We start from the raw sequence: 21,316 nt of genomic DNA on the forward strand, positions 1-21,316 counted from the left end.
CTGTTGGCTCTGTGTCTGGTGAGGGCCTCTTCCTGGTTCATTGACCACTGTCCTCTCCCCGTGTGCTCACAGGACGCAGGGGCAGGGAGCCCTCTGGTGTCTTTCTCATCAGGGCGCTCATCCATTCGTGGGGGCCGCACCCTCTGACCTGATCCGACCCCGAGGCCTCACCTCCCCGAACCACCACCTTGGGGGGCAGATTTCAGCACAGGGATTTGGGGGGTGGGGAGGGGACACAGACCTCCCACAGCAAGGTGGCTGGGGGTGGGGATGCCCGCTAGGACATCTGGGGACTATGAAGTGAGCAAGCTCTCTCAAGGGAGTTGGCCAAAGGCACCGAGGCATACTCATAATATGCAAGCTTCCAGAACCATCCAAATGCCTATCACCACTGGGACCGATTAAATTCACAGTCGTTCCTGCCGCGGGAGCGTTTCTGTCGTGCACATGGGGTGTCGCACAATGGAGAAATAGGGCGTGATGCCAGTGTAAGGAAGGGACCCCGCGGGCCCTCTTGTGAGTCTCCTGATTTCCCACGAACCGGTTCTAACCGCTCAGGCTCCAGATGCGAGGGCGCGACCGCAGCGCAGCACCGCCGCCAGCAGGTGGCGCTCGCTCCCCACACCTGATGCCCGTTCCCGCGCGTAGACACTGGACTCCGCTTTCTTTAACATTTATTTTTTTGAGAGAGAGCACGAGTAGGGGAGTGGCAGAGAGAGGGAGACACACAATCCAAAGCAGGTTCCGGGCTCTGAGCTGCCAGCACAGAGCCGGAAGCGGGGCTCAAACCCATGAACCGAGAGGTCATGACCTGAGCCGAAGTCGGCCCCTTAACCGACGGAGCCACCCGGCCGCCCCTGGGCTCCCTTTTTTCTTTTTTTGTACGCTTTCTTTCTTAGCTGGGCACCTTCGAAGTGTTCTCACACTCCTTGTGTTGAGTGAGTTGGATCATTTATTTTGTTGGGAACAATGATTCTACTTGGGTTTTTTTGTTTTTTGTTTTTTTTTCAATCCAAGGTGAACTTCACCTAAACTATAGGAACCGTTTTAAAATGCACAGCTCAGGCATTCTGTGGGTTCACACTGCCGTGCAAACACCACCTCTCTGATCATTTTCTTTAAAGGAGAAAGCCACATACATATAATTTGTGTATTATTTTCCGACTGTGCCCGCATATAGCGTTGCATTCTTTTGATTAGTGCTGTCATTCAACGTAGCCTGCATTTACCAGTTTGTCCCGTTACTTTTTTTTTTAATATGGTCTTTATATGGCCCAGCTTTTTCAATTGTTTTTCCTCCTGAAGGATTAAAAAATATTTTTTTTAACGTTTATTTCTTTTTGAAAGACAGAGAATGAGCAGGGGAGGAACAGAGAGAGAGGGAGACACAGAATCTGAGCTGTCAGCACAGAGCCTGACGCGGGGCTCGAACCCACGAACCGTGAGATCACGACCTGAGCTGAAGTCAGTTGCTTCAGCGACTTAGCCACCCGGGCGCCCCTGTGTTCTTGTTTTTGTTTTTAATTCTGAGAACTTCCAAACCTCCAGAAAAGCCGAAAGAGCAGTGTGAGGGACCGCTAGCCATTATGGAGAAGAAACCACCCCAAACCCAGCAGGGTCGGACTCCCAGTCCTGCACCTGCACCTCAGACCCGTGGCTGCAGGGGCCATTCAGCTGGGGGCGGGGTGTCCAAGAAGGCCCCTCTTCCGTGTGGGGCTTCTGTTAGCCAGCCGCGGGGTTGTCCATGTGCTGTCCTCCCCAGCAGGGTAGCCTGGGCTCCCTTACAGCATGACCTCACGGTTCCAGACCGGAAGTCTCCAGACCCCTGAAGTCCCCGGCCCAGCCCCTTCCCCCAGCCCCCCCCCCCCCCCCCCCCCCCCCCCCCGCCCCGGGCCTGTTCTACTGGTCAGAAGCAGTTTCCAGGGCCCACCCAGACCCCACCTCTTGATGGGAAGAGCGGTGTGCACGAAGGGGAGGAGGCATGGGGGGGGGGGGGCTTCTTCCTTTTAAAGTCACATGACCACCCTCCACAGGATGGGTGCTCCAGGGTTTTTCTGCTGCCCAACAGCCAGGCGCGGGATGTTTCCGGTCTCTCACTTCTACCCACCAGCTTGAGTCCCTTGGTCCTGCAGGACTGTTTTCAGGCCAGGGAAGTGCCTCCTGGCTTATAGGCGGATGCCACTAAGGCCCCCTCCGTGGGTGGTGTCACGGTGCCTCTCACCACAGTGCACGGACACCTGTCTCTCCACAGCGCACCAGCTAGGTGTACTATCTCGGGAGGACCTTGTCTGTTTCCGCGTGCACTTCCTCCACGGCGGACCAGGCTGTGTCTTTTCCTGTTTGAGGGCCATTTTCACTTCTCTGCACTGTGGATTGTGTTCAGTCTGTGTCCACTTTTTCTGCTGGGATTTCAGACTCTCCTCACTTTTCAAGAGCTCTTTATAGATCTGTGAAGTTAACCCTTTACTGCAACATGAGTTGCAAACATTTCCCTCAGTTTATCTTTTATGTCTTTCAGGTTTTCGCTTTTGCCATGCAAAATGAGTCTTTTTTTTTTTTGAGAGAGAGAGAGAGAAAGAATCCCAAGCAGGCTCCATGCTATCAGTGCAGATCCTGACTCGGGGCCCGATCCCACAACCCTGGGGCCGATTTCTTGCAGAAATCAAGAGTCAGATGCTCAACTAGCTGAGCCCCCCAGGCGCCCCAGTCCTTTATTTTTCATATTGCTGGGCTATTACTTTGACTTTCTTGCTTTAAAATTTTCTTTCTCTTCTTTTGTCTACAAGCCCAGCTCCCTCCCTTCTGGGTCCACCAGCAAATAGTGCAGAAGAGACAGGTCTTCAGCTCAGGCAGGCAGCCTGATGCACCTGTTGAGTTTTCAGGGAGGTTCCCCCTTTATATGAAATCCTGGGATCTGAAGACGGGGCAGAAAAGCTCCTGCCCCCACCCAACCACATCTTGGTGCCACGACCACGCTCGGTGGCCATGCCAACAAGAAGCCCCAGGAAGGTGGCTGGGTCTCCTCTGTATCTTCAGATTTCCCAGGTGTCTTAGCTGGCCGGGGCTGCTGTAGCAAAAACACCACGAACCGGAGATTTATGCTTCCCCAGCTCTGGAGGAACTTTCCCAGGCGTCTGGGACCAACGTGCTGGCAAGGCTGTTTCCTTCTGAGAGCGAGACTCTGTTCCAGGCTTGGCTGCTCGTGGTTTGCTGGCCCCCTTTGGCGTTCCTTGGCCTGTAGACACACACCCCAGTTTCTGCCTCTGTCTTCACACTGATGTTCTCCCTGTGCATGCCTGTGTCCAAACGTCCCCTGTTTATAAGGACGCCAGTCATATTGGATCAGGGCCCATCCTGATGACCTCACTTTAACCAGATTTACGTGAAAAAGACGCCATCTCTGGATAAGGTCACATTCTGAGCCGTCGGGGGTTAGGACTCCAACATGCGACGGGGGTGGGGGCTCACCTCAGCCCACAACACCAGTTGTACGTGTAGCCGGCAGCGCCCAGACCCAGACTCAGGACTGTAAGGGATTCTGTGAAGCTGACGCCCCCATAGCTTGGGAAGGCCCAGAAGCAGGGGGGCAGGATAAAGACCGAGCAGCCATCCACGGCGTCCCCCACGAAGGCCACGAACCACCTGCCCGCCAGCACCTGGCCCTAGACACCCACCCATGAGCGTTTGGTGAGACGTGTCGCAGGCGGGGCCGTGCACGCACGGGGCACATCTGCGGGCGCTGGCCCGGCCCTCCCCGGCCCCTGAGCTGGTGGCCACGCCTCTGTCCTTCTCCCCAGAACTACATCAGCTGCCATGACCCCGACAACGACGCCCCTCTGAGATGGCCAGATGTCCCGTATCAGATCTTGGGAGGCCCGACAGCAAACAAGGTTATTTTTGACCAAAGGAACGGGATCTATGTCTTCTTCCTTTCTATCGTGGATCCCTACTACAGGTGAGCAGGGGCGGGTCGCCCTGCGCCAGAGGCCTGGGGGCGGGGGGATGGCTCCCCTAGGGCAGGTCACACACGTGAGGGACCCACCTTTCTCCCACCCCTTGGCGCGTCCCGGATAAACATCAATTTTCCCGGCAGCCCAGACAGTCCCTGGGAAGGATGACACTTTTAAGTTCTGAAAGACATCTGTTCACTCGCTAAATAAGTCCTTACTCAGAGCCCATGCTGGGCGCTGGGGCAACAGCAATGACGAGAGGCCACGTCCCTGCCCTCGGGGACCAGAATCCCCCCCGCAAACCACATCCCGCTGGTGGAGTACAGGAGCTGACTCTTAAATATGCAGGGGTTTGGGAAGCTGTCTTTGCACTGGTAGCCTGAGGTCAGCTACAGGGGCAGAATTCACACCATGGGAATCGGCGCTCCCTACAAATGGTTACCACCCCCGTGCGCGAGGACGTTTCTACGTGTGCTGGTCTGGATTATCAACGTCTCCCACTGGACGGGGCACTAGGGGACAATCCCCCGCATCATCTGTCCTCTCCAAATACAAAGTCCGCCCCCCTAAGCACATGGAGACCCTGCCTTCCCTTGAGAGCCACACCCTGACCTAGGGGGGCCAACTCTGGGATGGCCATGGGCAGGAGGCTTGGGGTGGCACATCCGGAGGAGAGAGGGGACTGCCTTCGAGCCCGTCACCTCCTCTCTCTGCACCGCGCTGCCAGCTGAACCCTGCCGAGTTCTCCTATACGCTGGGTCCCCTCTCCTGGGATGCCCTTCCCTCCTGGCCTACTGCCCCCGCCTGCTGGGTGCCTGTGGCCCCATCGTGCCCACCCTCCGCTTCCGGTCAGCAATGGGTTGGTCTGTTTGCGTCTCTAGGTTGAGCCTGGGCACGGAGTTGAGGGGACACCCTGTCCCCAGAGGAGGGGAGGACAGGGATGCTGGGAGGGAAAACGTGACTGTCGCCAAAGCACTCGGATACGAGCTGAAGCGGACACACATGAACCCGGTGTCCCAGCCCAGCACCCGGGGCCCAACGGTCCCGTCTGTGGGTTTTAACATTTACCGGGGTGAAGGGCAGTGCCCCATGGCCTGTCCCCAACTGCCCCTTTGCAGTTACTGTCACCTGGGGACCACCTTCAGCGTCTACGTCTACGGGGCCTTGCCCCCGTCCATCATCCCGACGACGGTCACCATCATCCCGCTCATAATGGCCATGCTGCTGTCCGTGTGGTCGGCCTACATGATCCCCAAACTGCTGCACACCGAGAAGGGCCTCAGGCTCAAGGAGTTCTGGATGAATCTGTGCAGGAGACTCAGAAACCTTTGCCCGTGTTTCCAAGGCAGGCGCTGAGCGCACAGCGGAGGAGCCCAGAGTTGTCTTAAAACAAAGCATTCTGGAAAAGAGCCAGCGGCAGCGCGTATCAGGCGTGGTTTGTTTTCCCGACCCCCCACCGTCACCGTCTCTCTCCGCATCCTCACGTCCGAGTTCCTCTGCACGTGGCACCTACGTGGGCTGGGACAGGAGGTGGGCAGGCCGGTGACATAAACCAGCACAGGCATCGGGGGGACAAGAGGCAGGTCTCCGAAAAGCAGGAGACGCGGCAACGTGTCCTGTAGAGGACGAGGCCCAAGGACAAGTGGGGGGATGTCTGTAGGAGACCGCGGCCTGAGGGATTGCATCTCCTGGGTACAAACCCTAACGTGTATACAAACACGTACACGTGTGTTTTGCTACGTGCACGAACAAGTCGGGCAGATTTGCCACGTGTACATGTGTATACCTGGGACTCATGTGCGTACGTATGCACGTGTCCACGCATGTGCGTGCAATGCACGTATACGCCCATAGCGTGTATTCACCTAGGTTACACACACGCGGGCACAGACCTATACACGTGTATAGATATGCATGCCTGTTCTACACATGCATGTAGATAGCACGTACACGTGTGCACAGACGTGTGCACACACGTATATACAACGTACACGGGTACGTGTAGTCTACCTACCCGTTCACCGGGGTTTCCCTCCCCACCCACCGCCTCATTCTGAACCCCAGGCGGCCCGGGACAGCCATCCCATCCTAAGTCCCATGACTTTCCTGATTATTCTTAGGTGTATATTGTGGGCGTCCTCAGTTGTCCCAAACAGTCGCGATCCAGTGGTGGGGAACCTCCACGCGCACACCTACCCCGCCCTCCCTGGGCGGGCGTCTCTTGGCAGCGAACATTTCTCCAAGGAAACCGAACCCATCCTCTTACGTCACGTGCCAGGGCCTTCCCTTCACCGAATGCCCTGGAGTTTCGTCTCAAAGATACCCCAGATGGGGCTGCGGGGAGAGGGGGGCTCAGGAGGAAGCTGGGCGAAGTGAGCTCCCGGCCTCTCTGTCCAGGCCCAGAACAGGGCCGGGCGGGGTAAGCGCAGACGCGGCCACACAGCCCGCAGCACGGTTCCAGCAGCTGTCTCTCCCCCGAGCTTAGGAATGAGGGTTCAGGAAAGGGGGGCCCACCCCAGCCACCCCCAGGGCTACCCCAGCAGAGCCCAACAACGAAGGTCCCAGGGACCCAGCCCAGGCCCTGGGGCAGGAGGGTCCCTTCCTCCTCTGCAGGGGGAGAGAGGGGTGGGGGGAGGCCTCATCTCCCACCCCTCTCTGGGCAACCCGTTCACCACTCGGGCAACAGATCCTTACAGAAATGGACGGCATCTCCCCACCTTCCGGAAGCGCCCATCCCTGCAGGCTGACTCCCAATTTTCCGGGGCTCGGAGAGGGGGGGGGTTTAGGATTCCCCGGGACTCTAAGCCTCCGCAGCTCAGCTCTGGAAGCCCAGCACCCAGGAGGTGCCGAGGGGCTGCTGGGCCTTCCCGTGCGAACCAGCGCCCCCGCGACAGGGCGGAGGAGGGGACAGCCCCCCACGGCCAGCCTCAGCCCACCGTCCCTGGGCCCCGATGCGACCGAGCCGACAGTGAGCCGAGAGGTCAAATCCATTTTAATGGGGGCCGGCTCCCAGGTCCTGCCTGGGCCCCGAGGGGGCGGCGCTGGCCGGGCCCGCAGCCTGCTTGCCCTTGCCTCCCTGCCTCCCCTTCTTGGTGGACGAGGTGCCAGCCTTCCTCCTGCCGGGCAGCTCAGGTCGCAAGGCAGGGGCCACGGTGCTGGCGGCGGGGGGCCCTGGGCGGGGCGCCGGCTCCTCATCAAGCGCCTTGAAGCTGAAAAGGCAGTCCACGTTGGACACGGTGTCCAGGATCTCGGGCACGCTGTAGTCAAAGGACAGCAGTTCGTCCGGCAGGTGCAACGAGCGGATGTCACTGGACGAGTCGTCTCCGCCGCCCCCGCTATCCGGCAGGGCCGGCCCGGGGGCCTTGCGTGGGGACCCCTCGGGCTCGGCGTTGCCCGGCAAGCAGTCGAAGAGTTTCATGGCGTCTTCCAGAAGCACCTTCTCAGGCAGCACGAAGGCCCTGGCTGCCTCGGGGGCCCTGGCCTCGCCCGCCCCCAGCGGGGCCGCCTCTGCCTCGGCCACCTTGGGCTCCCCGGGGCCCGGCGGGTACAGCAGGGCCGGCCCGGCCCCACCGCCCTGCAGCTCCTTGGAGGGGAAGGCCAGGGGCTCACCGGGCCCATGGAGCTGACTGAGGCTGCCCTTGAGGTGGCCATAGGCGCCGGGGGGCAGCGCGGCCTCAGCGGGAAGGGTAATGAGCAAGGGAGGCAGCTTGTTCTCCTTGGGGACAGGTGGGGGCGGCCCTGGGCCTTCCTTGAGCAGGGATGGGGGCAGCTCCATGAAGGCGGGGGGCCCCCCTTCCCCCACAAAGCCCAGAGCCTCCGGCCCCGGCCCCTCGGGGGGGAAGTAGGGCATGAGGTACTGGGGGCCCCCGGGCACCGGCAGGTAATGCGGGTAGGGCGGGGGTGGTGGGGCCGGCACTGGGGCTTTGAGGTAGTGCCGGGGCTCTAGGAGGTAGGTGCCTGGCGAGGCGGGGCCCCCCGCCGGACCCCCGGGGGGCCCCCCACCGCCCACTGCCGTCAGCTTGTACAGGGACGACTGGCCGAAGTCAGTGGTGGCCCACTCGATTCGGTAGATGCGGGGGTCAAAGAAGCACCCGCAGGGCGCCATCTGGAAACCTGCAGGCCAGGGAGGGAGTTCTGAGAGGAGCTCTGGGAACCCCCATGAGGGGAGGAGTACAGGGGGGATGGGGGAGAGGCACAGCCCAAACCTGCAGGGCCCATCTGGGGACGGGAAACACAGACCTGGCTTTGGGGCCCATTTGAGGGATGGGGACATAGCTCCTGCCTTTGGGGACCCATCTGGGAGTCAGGGGCCCTGGGCATCATTTGGGGGGGGGACCTGTCTGGGAATGGCACAGGCTTTGCCCTTAAAGGCCTGAGGGACAAGAGACACAGGCCTTACCTTCTGGGGGCCACCTAAGGTCAGGGGCATGGGCAAGACAGGCCTAGACGGCTCCACATCCCCCCCAACCTCCCCGAGTCCTCGTCAAGGGTTGCGGGGAGGCTGGTACCTGCCGGAGGGGCTGGAAACACCTCTTTCTCCGGGTTTAGGGCCTGATACAGGTTGGAGGAACCTGGGGACAAAAGCAGGCAGGTGGGTGGGGGCCCGAGCCCCGGTCCCCCACCCCACCGGGCACCCCCACGCCCGCCCCACATCTAGCGCCCTCTGACTCATACCCACAGTAGGAAGAGGCTCCGTGCAGGTGGGGAGAGGCTGACTGCCTGGCCCCTCAGTGCCATCTGGGCCCCGGGAGCTGAAGCCTTCTTGGGGAGCTGTGGGCGCATAGAAGGGTTTGGGGTGCTGCATGGGGAGGCAGGGGTCCCGGCCCGGGCAGGCCAGGAGGGCAGCAGGTGGGAGCACTGGCGGCCCACCCGGAGAACAGGTTCAGAGTCCTACAGAGTTCTGTTTGCCTGGTTACTCTGGGCGGCGGGTTCCAGGCTGCGGCCCGCCCACTGGTCGGGATTCCGGCGTCAGGGGCTGTGGGGGGGGGGGGACGGCCAGAGACAGGCCTCACAGATGGCAGGGCAGACCCCGGACTCCCGTCTGCTGCCTCCGGCAACGCTCTGGACTGCTCCAGAGCGCCTTCCTCCAGGCAGCCCGCCCAGACCCAAACCCACGCAGGCCAAGGCCCCCGCCTCGTGAGCCCTTGTGGCTTCCTTGCGGTTTGAGCCTCTCTGGGCGGCAGCGGCGGGCGGCACAGGGCTGGGCCCATGGGGACGGCCGGGGACTCTCGCAGATGAGAAAGAAAAGGGAACCGAGGGGGATAGGGACGGCCCGGTGTCGAGACAAAGCTGACTGGAGCGGGACGGGGAAGCTTTGGGGTGACAGAAAGGCCTGGGCTTTAAAAGAATAAAATTTATTGTCTGCTCACACAGCAGGAGACCCCGCCGGGCCCTCAGACGCCCCTTCCCACCCCCACGACTACTTGTACGCGTTGGCCTTGTGCTTTGGCAGAAAGACGAAGTTGGGTGGCACGGGTCCCAGCAGCATCTCACTGTGAAGAGGGCAGAGGGCAGAGGGCAGGGTCAGGCCCGGGGCCCCCTGGCCCCCCCAGCCGTCCACACCGCGGCACCTCGGTTTCCTGGCACCTGATTCGGATCCAGTCGGCCGCCTTCTGGCTGGCCATGAGCGTCTCCAGGTAGTTGCGGCCCAGGTAGTAGGGCGGCCGCTCGTTGATCCTCTGCGGGAGCCGCTCCAGCAGGCCCACGGGCACGTACCTGCAGGTGGCGGGCGCGGGGTCAGGCCAAGCCGTCCACCCGCAGCCCCCCAAGCCGCACAGCGCGGGCGCCCACCTGCACAGGAAGGAAAGCCACTCGAGGAGGAATCGCCGGGTCTTCTCCACGCCCTGCGTGTCTGAGCCCCAGTGCTCCAGGCCGTAGCGCGTGAAGTCCTGCAGGATGGCCAGGCGCTCGGACGACGAGATGTCCCAGTGCCGCTGCTCCTTGATCTCCGTGAACAGCCACGGCTTCAGCAGGGCACCGCTGCGGGCGGGCGGGCGGGCGGGCGGGCAGGGCAGGGCAGGGCAGGGCAGGGGGCCGTCAGGACGGAGCCCTGGTCCCTGCCTCGCAGCTAAGCTCACCCGACCACCAAAGCCCAAGAGTGCCAGCCCACACGGGCGCGAATGTCCGGTCCCCTCCCGACCCCCGCCGGCGGCCGGGACCCCATCTCTCCGCCCCGTGTCCTGGCAGAGCCACCTGCTGGGGACGGAGAGCGGGGGGAGCGAGGCAGCGAGGCTGGGGGCGGCGGCGGCCGTAACAAAGCTCGGATGCGCCGGCGCCTTCCCCACGCTCTGCGATACTTCCACGCACGGAGCACACTCACCGGGCGATCATGATCCCGGCGACGCCAGTCTGCATGGCACGGTTGGCATCCTCATACGACAGGATGTCCCCGTTTCCTGAGGGACAGAGGCTGGGGTCTCAGGGAGCCGCGTGTCGATGGGAGCTCTGGGAGAGCTCCTGCCAGCCCAGCGACACCCACGAGGGCAGGGAAGGGTCCCGGCGGTGGGGGGGGAGGGGGGGGGGGAGGCGGTCCAGGCATGCGGCCCGAGAGAGCGCAGGGCTGGCGGGAGGTCTGAGCCAGGTGGCGGGGGACCCACCGAACAGGGGCATGGGGCTGGCCGCTGTCACGCACTGCTCGATGTACTGCCAGTCGGCCAGCTTGGTGTAGCGCTGCTCCCGAGACCGGCCGTGGAGCTGAAAAGGCAGCCACGCGCGGGGAGGGAGGACCCAGGAGGCGGAGAATCAGACACAGAGAAAGAGACCCAGAGAGATCAAGAGGGACAGGCTGAGAGGGAGAGACAGAGAGGCAAAGAGACAGACGGAGACAGAGATGAAGGGAGAGCCAGAGAGCAAGAGGGAGAGACGGGCAGAGAGGGACCATTAGGAAGGGCGGCCGAGCACTCCCGCGGCCGCGACACCCTCTGTGCCCCGAGACCCACCGTGACCAGGGCCGCGCCCCAGTCCCGCAGCTCGGGCAGCAGCCGGTGCGCCAGGTTCACGCGCTCCTGGACGCCCGTGCGGATCTTCACCGTCAGGGGCACGTCCAGCACCTGCGGCGATGGCTACAGTCAGCGGGGCCCGGGGCTGGGCTGGGGACAGGGCAGGGACGTCGAGGCGCGTACCTGGTTCATGCCGCGGACGATCTGCTGGAACTTGGCCGCGCGGTTCATGAGGGCACAGCCCCCGCCCTGGGAAAAACGGGCGGCTGAAGCAAGGGAGGCCGGGACGCAAGCCGGGCCTGACGCCCTTCTCAGCCTCCGCTGCCCAGACGGGCAAACCGAGGCACAGGGATGCCCGCGGGTCTCCAGGGACTCGGCAGGCGGCAGGGCCAGATCCCAGGCTTCTGCCCCACCCACACCGTGGGGTCCAGGGCCGAGTGGCCGTTACCTTCTTGTACACGAGGTCAATGGGGCACCCGACGTTGATATCCACGAAATCCACCTCGATGGTGCGGTTGAGCAGCTCGGCGCACTTGGCCATGGTGTCAGGGAAGGCGCCCTCGAGCTGCGGCAGGTGGTGAAGAGCTGGTCCAGACCGCCCCCGCCCACCACGGGGATCCGGACAGCGGCCCCGTCTTCCCGCAGTGGCCCCGGGCCAAGGCCCTCAGCCCTTGACGGGGCATCGGCTCAGCGCTCCGGCCCACGGCCGAGGCAAGAGGGGTCTGGGAGTGACTGAGTCGGAGAGCCGGCCCCGAACCCTGCTCTAAAACCAGGCAGCCAAGAGCCCCTCGGCCCTTCCCGCCTCCCTCCCTCGGGCAACACCCACCTGGACGCCAAAGACATCCTCGCATTGGTGGCGTCTGAGCAGAGCCCACTCGGACGTCTGGCCCTGCAGCAGGTTGGTGCACACGGCCATCTCCCCACACGTCACGTCGGCCCCGAAGCGCTTACAGATCCGCCGGAAGGGCAGGTTCCCGCACTGGGGGGCGGCGGGGGGAAACGCACACACGTGAGGACGCGGCGGGTGGGGACCCCGGACGCCCGCCCCAGCCCCAGGACCCAGCAGGCAGGGGAGGTCACTCGGCACCGTCGGGCTGACCTACCGTGGTGAGGGGGGCCAGGTACAGTTTGCCGTGGATGTCCAGCTGCAGGGCAGTAAACACAGGGAAGCTCGCCCCTCCGGCCGGGCTTGCGAGGGCTCTCGAGCCTCCCCTCTCCCCGGCCTAGCACCTGCCCTGCCCTGCCCTGCCCGGCCCGGCCCGGCAGCGCCCCCCTCCGCGCCTCAGCACACGTCAACGCATCCCTCCACGAGGACCGCTCCGTTCTCCGCGCGCTCCCCTGCTGCAGAGCTCCGACCCGACTGCCAAAACCTCACCCCGATGCCCCCTCCTGCAGGAAGCCTTTCCCTGTGCCTCCCTCCGTCCCAGCCCTGACTCTCTGTCCGGCTCTCTCTGCCCCCGCCGCTACCGCTGCCCCGAACAAGAAGCCCGAAACACGTACCTTTCTCTTCTCACAAGGCCGCAGCCTGACTACGTCCTCATCCGTCAGGGGCCCACGGGTCCACACCGAGCCGCTGGGAAGGGCACCGGCGTCCGGCCCCGGGAGGGCCTGCTGGGTGTCACCACTGTCCTGCCCGGGGGCGCTTTCGGCCCCCGTGACCTTGGGGACTGCGGCAGCGGGGGAGGGGCCTGGCACCCGGTCCCTGCTCAGCTGGCGTAGGGCCTGCTCGGCGCGTTCAAAGCGGACCTTGCGCTTTCGCAGCAGCTGCTGCAGGGCCTTGTCCAGGCCGTTGCGCACGGGCGGGGCCTGGACCCACTCCTCCCGCACTAGGTTCTGGCCGTCGGGTCCCAGATGCGCCCCGGCGAAGCGGCAGGTGACACCATAGGGACACCTGCCAAAGGTCTCGAACAGCACACAGCGGGGGCCCAGGTCCGACGGCTTGGTTTCCAGGTAGCGGCCCACATCATGCAGGAAACGGCAGCGGTCACCGAAGAGACACTTTGCGGCTGATTCCTGCGTGGAAACGAAGAGGCAACGAGGGAGGACGGGAAGGGGCTGAGACAGCCAGGCAGCCCGGCGGAGAACCTCAAATCCCTCCCCTCCCGGCTGTGTGTCCTTGGGCGCACGGGTGACATCATCGAGCCTGTTAGTCCAGCTGAAAGATGGGAATAATAATGACTCTTATGTCATAACTTCCTGAGGATCAAACTGGGGGCATGGCGGCTCAGACCGCAGGTCTCTGGGACTTTCAAGCAACAATTACTCACCTGGACCAGGGAGGGGCAGAGCCTATTATTGTCATAGTGGGTGGGTTTCATGTGGGGCCGCCCTTTGTTCTGGCCCCGGGCTCTCTTCTGAACCTGCGGCTGCTCCCCAGGTTCAGCTGCCTCCCCCGTCTGCCCATCTTCCAGTCGGATCCGCTTGGCCTCAGGTTCAACCAGGTCATTGCCACCAGGGTCTCCTGCCTCGGTTTCCTGGCTGGGCTTCTCCTGCCCTCTGGCTTCCAGAAACTCGTGGAACTGCTCCTTGGTGGTGAGGTATCTGCCAGTAGAGAGGCGGTGGGAGAAAGGGCTTGTGGAGGGAGTCCTTTCTGGAGCTCAGTCGCAATGCACGCTGGGGAAAGGGGCTGAGAACGCCTGTCCCTGCTTAAGTGCTTCTGCTGATGGGAAGCGCACTGCTTAGAACCCGCCGACTACTGGCCCAGATGCACCTCGAGGCCACAGGCAGGACCTATTTTGTGCCTGGGTCCCACTGTCCACAGCGTTGAGCCAAACTACAAACAGACCTGAACGTCCCTGGCCACGCTCGGCCAGAGAAAACTACATGTCCCTGCATGCCTTGCAACGGGGCCACAGCCGCCACACTCCCCAGCGTGCCCCACGGCCCTCGCTTCAGACACAAGCCCGAGGTTGGCCGGAGGTGCCCCAGTGCCGTTCCCGCCGTACGCGGAGACTACAGTCCCCAGCACGCACTGCGGCCCCGGCCGCAAACCCTGCCCGCCCCGGCAGGCACCGTGGGGGGTCCTCAGCACACGTGACAGCCCCCAACGCGCGCGGTGTCCGGAGGCGCCGCGGTCCCCGCGGGCGGTGGGACGGCCCAGACTGAAGAGCCTGCGAGCTTCCCGTGTGGGCTGCTGCCCCCGTCGCCCAGCACGCCCAGCACACCTGGCAGCCGCCGGGAAGGCCTCGTGAGGTTCTCCCCCGGCCCCGGCGACTCACTGAGGTTTAATGGGCGCCACCCCCCGCTCCGGCGCGCTGGCTCCCGAGTCGCCGCCGCCACCACTCTCTGCTGGGGCCTCCGCCGCTCCCTCCGCCATCGACCCCCCTCACGCCCGCCTCCGAGTGTGGCGGGAAGGCCTTCCGGGTCGCGAGTGCGTCTTCCCGGTCGGGGTGGGGAAACGCGCAGGCCGGGGCGCTCCAAGTGACGCCATTATACGAGCGTCGACGCGTGGGGGCGGAGCCTCGTGGGGGCGGAGCCTCGGGTCCCAGGCCCGGTGGTACCGCTGAGCTGTTTGCGGGGCGAGCAGGTGCTTGTTGACTCTCCCGCCGCACGCAGCCTCCCCCGACGGGCCGCAGTCGGCCCACAGGAGTGTTTGAAAAACTTTAAAGCTGGGGCTTTAAGCAAACTTAAATTCCACCACTTTTACGCGGGGGCATTCATTCGACAGGTAGTTAGTTGAGTGCCCGCGTGCCAGGTGCTGTCCTAGATGCCAGAGCTACAGCAGCGACTGAAACAGACGAATCCCTGCCCTTGACCGCTCGTGTAGGAGCCGAGGTGTGGGCGGAGCGGTTTGTCCCCCGTCGCTGGCCTCGGCTGCCCTCTGTAGGACAGTCTGGGAATAAAGCGGTGGAATTAGTGGAATCCAAAACTGGGAGAAGCCACTGCAGTCCATGCCGAGCTGTGCTTGGGCCGGGAGCTCACTCCTCCCTCCTAAGATGCCCGTGCTATTGTTCGATGAGGGTCCATCAGGAGTCTCCCCGCACCGTCCGGCAGGCTCCCCAGCTCCCTAGGGAGATAGTTGGATCGGTGGGCAAACTGAGGCCCACAGAGGGCTGCCTGAACGTAGCCTCCCCTCTTCGGGGCCTCCAAGGGCTCCCTGGGTCTGCCTTGCGATGGCCTGCCCTTTGTGTGTAAGGCAATCAAGGAAGGCTTCCTGTAAGGGGAGGAGAGGGTACTGTGGACTGCCCATTGATAACAATATAAATATTGATGATGTAATATTAATTGCTTATTATAATGGAGTAGTATTAATTATTTACCAGTAACTAAGCAATTATTGAGGGCTTACTTCATCTAAGCCCTTTTCTTGCATTAACTCACTTACTCTACTCTCTGACCTTGTGTAGAGGGAACGGGCATTCATCCCAAATCCACCTGAATCTATGGGTCCCAGAGGTTGCTGGCCCAGGGACCGCTCCACCGTCCTGAGCCAGAGCCCAGGGAATCAGCTGCCCGCCTCTCCCCCCACAGCCTGTGGTTCCTGTGTCCTGCTCACTTGACCTCCAGAGTCTCTCTCTAGTCCATCACCACCTTTCTGGGCATCAGTCTTCCATCCTGCCTGTGACAGCCCCATCCTGCCACAAATCTGGCCACGGCCTTCCCCTGCTCCCAATCCTTCCATGTCTCCCCGCTGCCCCAGCCCTGTACCACAGCCCCCAAGTTCCTACAGGACCCAGCCCCTGCTGCCTTCCCCAGCTTCATTCCTCACCACCCCCTCAACTCAAGCATCGAGTTCATTCCAGACCTCCCACGAGCCAGTCTTACCTCTCAGCCTCTGCATATGCCGTTCCCTCTTGCAAGAAGTCTCTTCCCTGCTCCCAATTACCTTGTTCATTCCACTCACTGTTCTCTAGTTCTCCCCTCCTCTCCCTCCCTCCTCCTTCTCCTCCAGAAGCCTCTCTAACTGCCCCCTGCTGGGGATACTGCCCCCTTCAGGCTCTGCAGCACACCTGAGCATGTCCCCCCAACCCCCCGCCCGGGAATCATGGCCCTCATCATCCTGTGGCCTGGCAGGCCACATACCATCTTCCCCACTGGATTATGAGTTCAGAGAGGGTAGGAGTTGGGTCCCCCTTAGTCACTCTGTGTCCCCAGCACTCAGCACCAGGCCCAGCACACAGTAGGTGCTCAATGAACACTTGCCAAGAGAACGCATCTTTTTTTTTTTTTAATGCTCATTTTTAAGAAAGAGAGCGCAAGTGGGGAGGTGCAGAGAGGGAGGGAGACAGGGGAGGATCCTAAGCACAGTCGCTCTGCGCTGACAGCAGCAACCCCAGTGCGGGGATTGAACTTCCCGAATGGTGAAATCATGCCCTGAGCCAAAGTGGAACCTCAACCGACTGAGCCACCTACGCACCCCTGAATTAGTGCGTCTTATCATGGCTGGGAGACTGAGGCACAGAGGGGCTGGGAATGCTCTAGGGGATCCTGCCCTCTCTGAGGCTGTGGCAGGGGATGAGAACTTGTGTGGAGTGTCGCCTGATTCAGCCCTGAGTCATCCTCTGAATGCCTTTTTTTTTTTTTTTTAGGTTTATTTATTTTAAGAGAATAGGAGAGTCCTCTGTGCTGTCAGCTCAGAGCCCGATTTGGGACTCGATCCCGTGAACTGTGAGATCACCAACTGAGCCGAGATCAAGAGTCAGATGCTCAACCGCCTGAGCCACCCTGGTGCCCCTGGATGCCCTCTCTGGACTCATTTGAAGAAGGAGGAAGGAGGCAGGGGCACAGGGGATACTGTACAGATGGGGACACGGAGGCACTCGGATGCGGGGAGGCAGGGCCCAGGGCAGGCGCTGCTGGCACTCTGGCCGGTCACTATGTATGCTGCGTGCACTCTCTCTCCCTCCGTCTGCCTGCCTAGGGGTCTCTGTCTGTCTCTCTCCCTCTGCTTCTGTCTACATCTCTCTCTCCGAGCCCCTCTTCTCTGTCTCCCTGCCCCCTCCCCGTGTCTCTCCCCCTCCATGTCTCTGTCACTCTTAGCCAGGCCGGATGGGGTGGGAGCAGCAAGGCGGGTGCGGCCCGGGCTCAGTGCCCGACTCAGCCGGGGCCACCCCGGATTTGTGGCTGCTCCTCCTTTATCTGGGACTGCAGCTGCCCCTTATCTTCTGGCTTCAGGACACGAGACAGGGATTAGGGCAGCCCAGGCCAAGGACACGAGACAGCAGTTGGGCGGGTGGATGGCAAGAGCCAGGGTGCTGGGGTGTGTGTGTGGCACAGGGCGCCCGCGAGCCTTGGCAGCTGGGGCTGCTGTGAGTGTGTGTGTGTGTGTGTGACTGCGGGGTGTGTGGGTGAGTGTTGATGTGTGTCTGTGAGGGTGTGTCTGTGCTTATTGTATGTGTGTGTGTGTGACAGTGTGTAGACACTTGTGGCTTTTGCGTGTGTGCGGCTGTGCCTCTGTGAGCCCCAGCCCCGCCCCCACCCAGCTGCCTGTCCCGCCGCCCGGGCTCCCTCGGGCCGGCCTGATGGCTTTCCCACCTTGCTGACCTGGGGCCCCCGGGGACATGGCCCCTGACCTGTGTCCTGTGGCTGCAAATGGCCCTGCAGAAATGGCTGCCAGCCCTCCTGTTCCCGTCCTCCCCCACCTGGAACCGGCCGGCTCCTTCCTGCCACCCACAGGCCTCAAGGGCCCCATCCTGGCCGAGGCCACCAGCTCTAACCGGCCCCCCCAGACCCTAACTCTGACCCTGGGCTGTGTCCCCCTGTCGGGGCTGAGGCCTCTCTCCACTCTCAGCGTCGTCCAGCGTGGGGATGACTGTCAAATTAAGAGCCCTTAAGTCTAGTTTAGGGGAGCCTCTTGGCCACCATCCCAGTGACCCCCGACAAGCCCTCTCATTTCCCCGTGGGAGAACGACACTACCCACCACTCAGGGTCTGCACGGGGCACAGGGCAAATATGGGAGCAATTTCACAGCTGAGGAAACTGAGGCCCAGCAAACCCGGTTAGCAGCTCACTGTGGGGTGGGGCCACGTTCAGGGTATGGAGATGGCTGAGGCTCCAGCGGGGGGTGCCTGAACAGACAGAAGACACAGAGGCCTCCGGGCCACCCCCACCCCTGTAGGACCGGTTCCTGGGGGTCCTGGGGTGTAGCCCTGGGCCCGCGGGGCCTGGACCAGCTCCTGATGCTAAGATGGAAACTTCTCCACCGGCCAAGTCCGTGTCTTGGCCAGCAGCCGCTGGCCTCCCAGAATCTCTGCATGGGCCTCCACCAGTGAACAGAGCCCTCCCCTTGGGAGCAGTGACTGCCCGGGGAGGGCAGGGGGCCAGCCCCCGGGGGAGGGGGTCAGGGGTGGAGGAGTGGCCAGGGCAGGGGCTGAATGTTCTGGAATCATCCGGCCCCAGGTTGGAGCCTCTTCTCTACTGTGTGACCTTGGGCCAGCCTCTTGACCTCTCTGGTCCTTGGGTTTCACAGCTGCCGAGCGAGCACAGAGCCGTGTGGGGGGCGGGGGCATTGCCCGGAGCTACCTGGGGGAGACATCCTAGGAGGCAGTGAGTACGTCGAACTGATTCCCAGGCAAACACCACGGAGGCCAGGCAGGTGGCAGAGCTGGGTTCTGGGTGCACCTGTGCTGTCCCACCCCCGCGTCGGCCTTGACCCTGGGGTCAGCAGGCTCATGTCACTGCAGGGGCCGAGTGCCCCCTGCTCCTCACTGAGCCTCGGATTCCCTGCGCCTCTCCGTGTGCTGGGGAGACCGCAGTCCCCTGCACTAGATGCAGGCGACGCTCGAGGCTCGCTCGAGGCTCGGTTCCACCCACCCCCGCCCCACAGCAGCCACGGTCTGGGAGAAGGAGGGTTTAAAAATAAAGCGTCGTAAATACCCGTGTTTCCTGCAAATGGAACCGGCCCCTGGATCCTCTTGGCCTCCCGGGCAGCCGGGCCCAGACAGCTCCTTTGAGGGGGGTGGGGGCCGGAGGGAGGGCGCGCCCACGGCGCCCCAGTTCCCAGCTGCCGTGTGAGTCAGCCAGCGTGACGGGGTGTCTGTCACCGCCTGGCCAAGGGGTAACAGAGTGTGTGGGTTGGTGCCACAGAGCGGCCAGGGGTGCAGGGTTGTGTGAGGCGACGCGCTGGTGTGTGAGGGTGACAGGAGGGAGTGCACCTGCGTCTCCTGTGGCCCCGGGGCGCTGGCCCGGGGCAGAACAGGCTTCCTGGGGGCCTGAGTGGGACGGGGTCTCCGAGGGCGTCCCGGTGTCCCACCTCCTGCCTCCGTCTCGCCCCACCCACCGTGGCCTCCGCCGGGAGCCCCTGCCCCTGCCCACCCCGGAGGAAGAGGCGAATCTTTCAAGTTGCTGTTGCCATGGCGACCATTTTACGAGCGTCCACATGCTGGGCACATGTGTGTGTCCTGCGCCCCATGTGTCTGCACGCCCCCACCCCCATGGCCCCCGCCACGGCGGGGAGGGGGCGACAGGCAGCGCGGGGCGAGCGGGAGGTGGCCAAGGGGCAGCTGGTGACAGCTTAACGGTGGCTGTGGGGCGGGGGTGGGCTCCTGGCTGAGCTGCATGTGCGCCGAGGGGCGACGCCTCCCAGACTGGCCCGGCGTGTGTGCGCGCGCATGTGGGGGTGGCTGTGGGGTGGCGACCGCACACTCGGGGTGGCGCGTGTGTCCTGAGTTATTGGGTGAAAAGTACCCCCGAGGGCTGTGTGCGTGCACACCGCGGGGGAGTGAGTTGTGTCCGTGCGGCCACGCGTACCCGCAGTGGGTGTGGAGTGGGTCACACGCCACGCCCACGCGTGTTGGTGCCGGGTGGCGTGTAAATATGCACGAGCAATCAAGGAGCCACTTCGAGGGCCAGTGAGCTACCTGTGTCTGTGTCTCCACTGGGAACGGTGTGTGCGTGTGTGTGTGTGTGTGTGTGTGTGTGTGTGTGTCAGGGAGCAGTGTGAGCTTTGTGTCCATGTGTATAAGTGTCCGGCTGGAGGCGAAGTGAGGACACCTGTGTGTGTGCCCGGACCTGTCCTCAGGCAAGGACTTGGGTGACTGCGGCCACCCTGTGCGTGTAGGGTCAGCGCCGTTCTCATGATGGCCCTGGGCGTGACCCTGCCTGGATCAAAGATCTGGGGTGGGTCTCCGTGTGAATGGTCATGGGTGCCGTACCTCTGTCTCCAGGCCAGGGTGTGCGTGTCACTGCACATGGTGACGACGGGAATGGCAGGTGCTTGGGGCGCCTGGGTGGCTGGGTCGGTGAAGCGTCCGACTTCGGCTCAGGTCACGATCTCACGGTTCGTGGGTTCGAGCCCCGCGTAGGCCTCTGTGCCGACAACTCAGAGCCTGGAGCCTGCTTCCGATTCCGTGTCTCCCTCTCTCTCTGCTCCTCCCCTGTTCACGCTCTGTCTCTCTCTGTCTCAAAAATAAATAAACGTTAAAAAAAAATTAAAAAAAAAAATGGCAGGCGCTCGGGCACCACTCACCACCAGCAAGGCATGGTTACTCACGTTTACTCAGTCTTTACTACAACCCTACGAGGATCTACTGATAATACCCCGTGTTACAGATGGGGAAACTGAGGCACGTACAAGCGGTATCGGCCCAAGGCCGCGGGGAGCAGACACCTGTCTTTTCCATCCTGGACCAGGACCGGGCGGACCCGGTGCCACCACTTCTCTCATACCTGCTCGTTCTTATGCCCCCACTCTACCCACACGCTCACACCCCGGCAGACTCCTGCTCCTTGAGCCCACACCCAGACATCCTACGCCGCCATGAGCCCCAGTACAGGGGGTGAGGCTGCCTGAGCGTCCCCCCCATCACCGCGTAGTGATGCAACTTGCACAAGCCCTTCGGGGGGTGTGCGTGCGTGCACGCGTGTGTGTGTTGAGGGCGGGGTGGGGGGAGGGTTGCTGGCATCAGAGGAACGCAGGCGGCCTGGGCCAGAGTGAGGAGGCCCCAAGAAATCGGGCGGCAGTAGAGAGAAACCAGAGCACCCGGCCCAAGGAACGCGGGAGGCGGCCGGGACCGCGCGGGAAAAAGCCCTATGCGGGGGCCGAGGGCGGGTGTTTTTCGGTAACTAGGCCGGGGTGGGGCGGGGCCACGGAGGTTCCAGCCCCGCCCACCCCTCCTCTTCACCCACCGCCCTGAGTCGGCTGGCGCCGCCAGGGGGCGCTTTAGGAACGCGGAGCCGTCGAGGAGGGGGCGCGGTGGGTTTGGGCTCGCAGGTGGGAGGGGCAGCGCGGGGTCCTGATTCCCAGGAGAGCGCCGTGGAGCGCCTGGGGTGGGAAAGGGATCCCCCGCAGGGCTCTGAGGTCAGAACGGGGAGAACGGCCACTCGAGGAGGGGCTCTGTGGCTGCGGGTATCATCGGTCTTAGGGTATCGATTACTGTCTCGGGGAAAAACTTTAGGTCTTAGTTCCTTAGAACGGCTTTGTCATGGGGGAGGGGGTGGCTTCTTCAGCTTTCTGGAAAGAGGACCCGGAGCAGGACTGGGAGGACCCC

The 21,316-nt window shown here is 62.8% G+C and overlaps 3 protein-coding genes across 5 annotated transcripts in view; 1 reads left to right on the top strand and 2 right to left on the bottom strand.

Annotated features, from left to right (window-relative positions):
* The window catches only part of CATSPERD (cation channel sperm associated auxiliary subunit delta), a 43,773-nt gene extending 38,414 nt beyond the window's left edge, over window positions 1-5,359 (top strand). Inside the window, exons 21-22 of the mRNA XM_042928131.1 lie at window positions 3,798-3,955; window positions 5,069-5,359. Of these exons, the coding sequence (XP_042784065.1) occupies window positions 3,798-3,955; window positions 5,069-5,306 (396 nt within the window). The 3' untranslated portion in view covers window positions 5,307-5,359. The remainder of the gene's footprint in view (window positions 1-3,797; window positions 3,956-5,068) is intronic.
* A 1,565-nt stretch (window positions 5,360-6,924) lies between these two features.
* PRR22 (proline rich 22) lies at window positions 6,925-9,205 on the bottom strand. Of its 2 annotated transcripts, none has more exons than XM_042928133.1 (3): window positions 8,625-9,205; window positions 8,459-8,521; window positions 6,925-8,063 (listed from the first exon to the last, which is right to left on the bottom strand). In XM_042928133.1, exons 1-3 carry the CDS (start codon window positions 8,752-8,754, stop codon window positions 6,943-6,945), a joined length of 1,314 nt encoding a protein of 437 aa, XP_042784067.1. In that variant the 5' UTR covers window positions 8,755-9,205; the 3' UTR covers window positions 6,925-6,942. The 2 variants fall into 2 exon arrangements, with proteins under 2 accessions (XP_042784067.1, XP_042784068.1); XM_042928134.1 differs by having other exon boundaries at window positions 8,629-8,721.
* An 83-nt stretch (window positions 9,206-9,288) lies between these two features.
* On the bottom strand, window positions 9,289-14,290 carry DUS3L (dihydrouridine synthase 3 like). 2 transcript variants are annotated; one of them, XM_042928132.1, is made up of 13 exons: window positions 14,107-14,288; window positions 13,156-13,429; window positions 12,389-12,901; window positions 11,992-12,033; window positions 11,715-11,867; window positions 11,337-11,453; window positions 11,072-11,137; window positions 10,889-10,999; window positions 10,547-10,643; window positions 10,270-10,345; window positions 9,741-9,929; window positions 9,537-9,665; window positions 9,289-9,442 (listed from the first exon to the last, which is right to left on the bottom strand). In XM_042928132.1, the coding sequence occupies exons 1-13, from the start codon at window positions 14,202-14,204 to the stop codon at window positions 9,370-9,372; spliced, it is 1,938 nt and encodes a 645-aa protein (XP_042784066.1). In that variant the 5' UTR covers window positions 14,205-14,288; the 3' UTR covers window positions 9,289-9,369. The 2 variants fall into 2 exon arrangements, 1 of the variants encoding a protein (XP_042784066.1); XR_006199640.1 differs by lacking the exons at window positions 9,289-9,442; window positions 9,537-9,665 and having other exon boundaries at window positions 9,838-9,929; window positions 10,547-10,734; window positions 14,107-14,290.
* Between the last annotated feature and the right edge of the window lie 7,026 nt (window positions 14,291-21,316).

Source organism: Panthera leo, chromosome A2 (assembly GCF_018350215.1).
Source record: "Panthera leo isolate Ple1 chromosome A2, P.leo_Ple1_pat1.1, whole genome shotgun sequence".
NCBI classification, from domain to species: Eukaryota; Metazoa; Chordata; class Mammalia; order Carnivora; family Felidae; genus Panthera; species Panthera leo.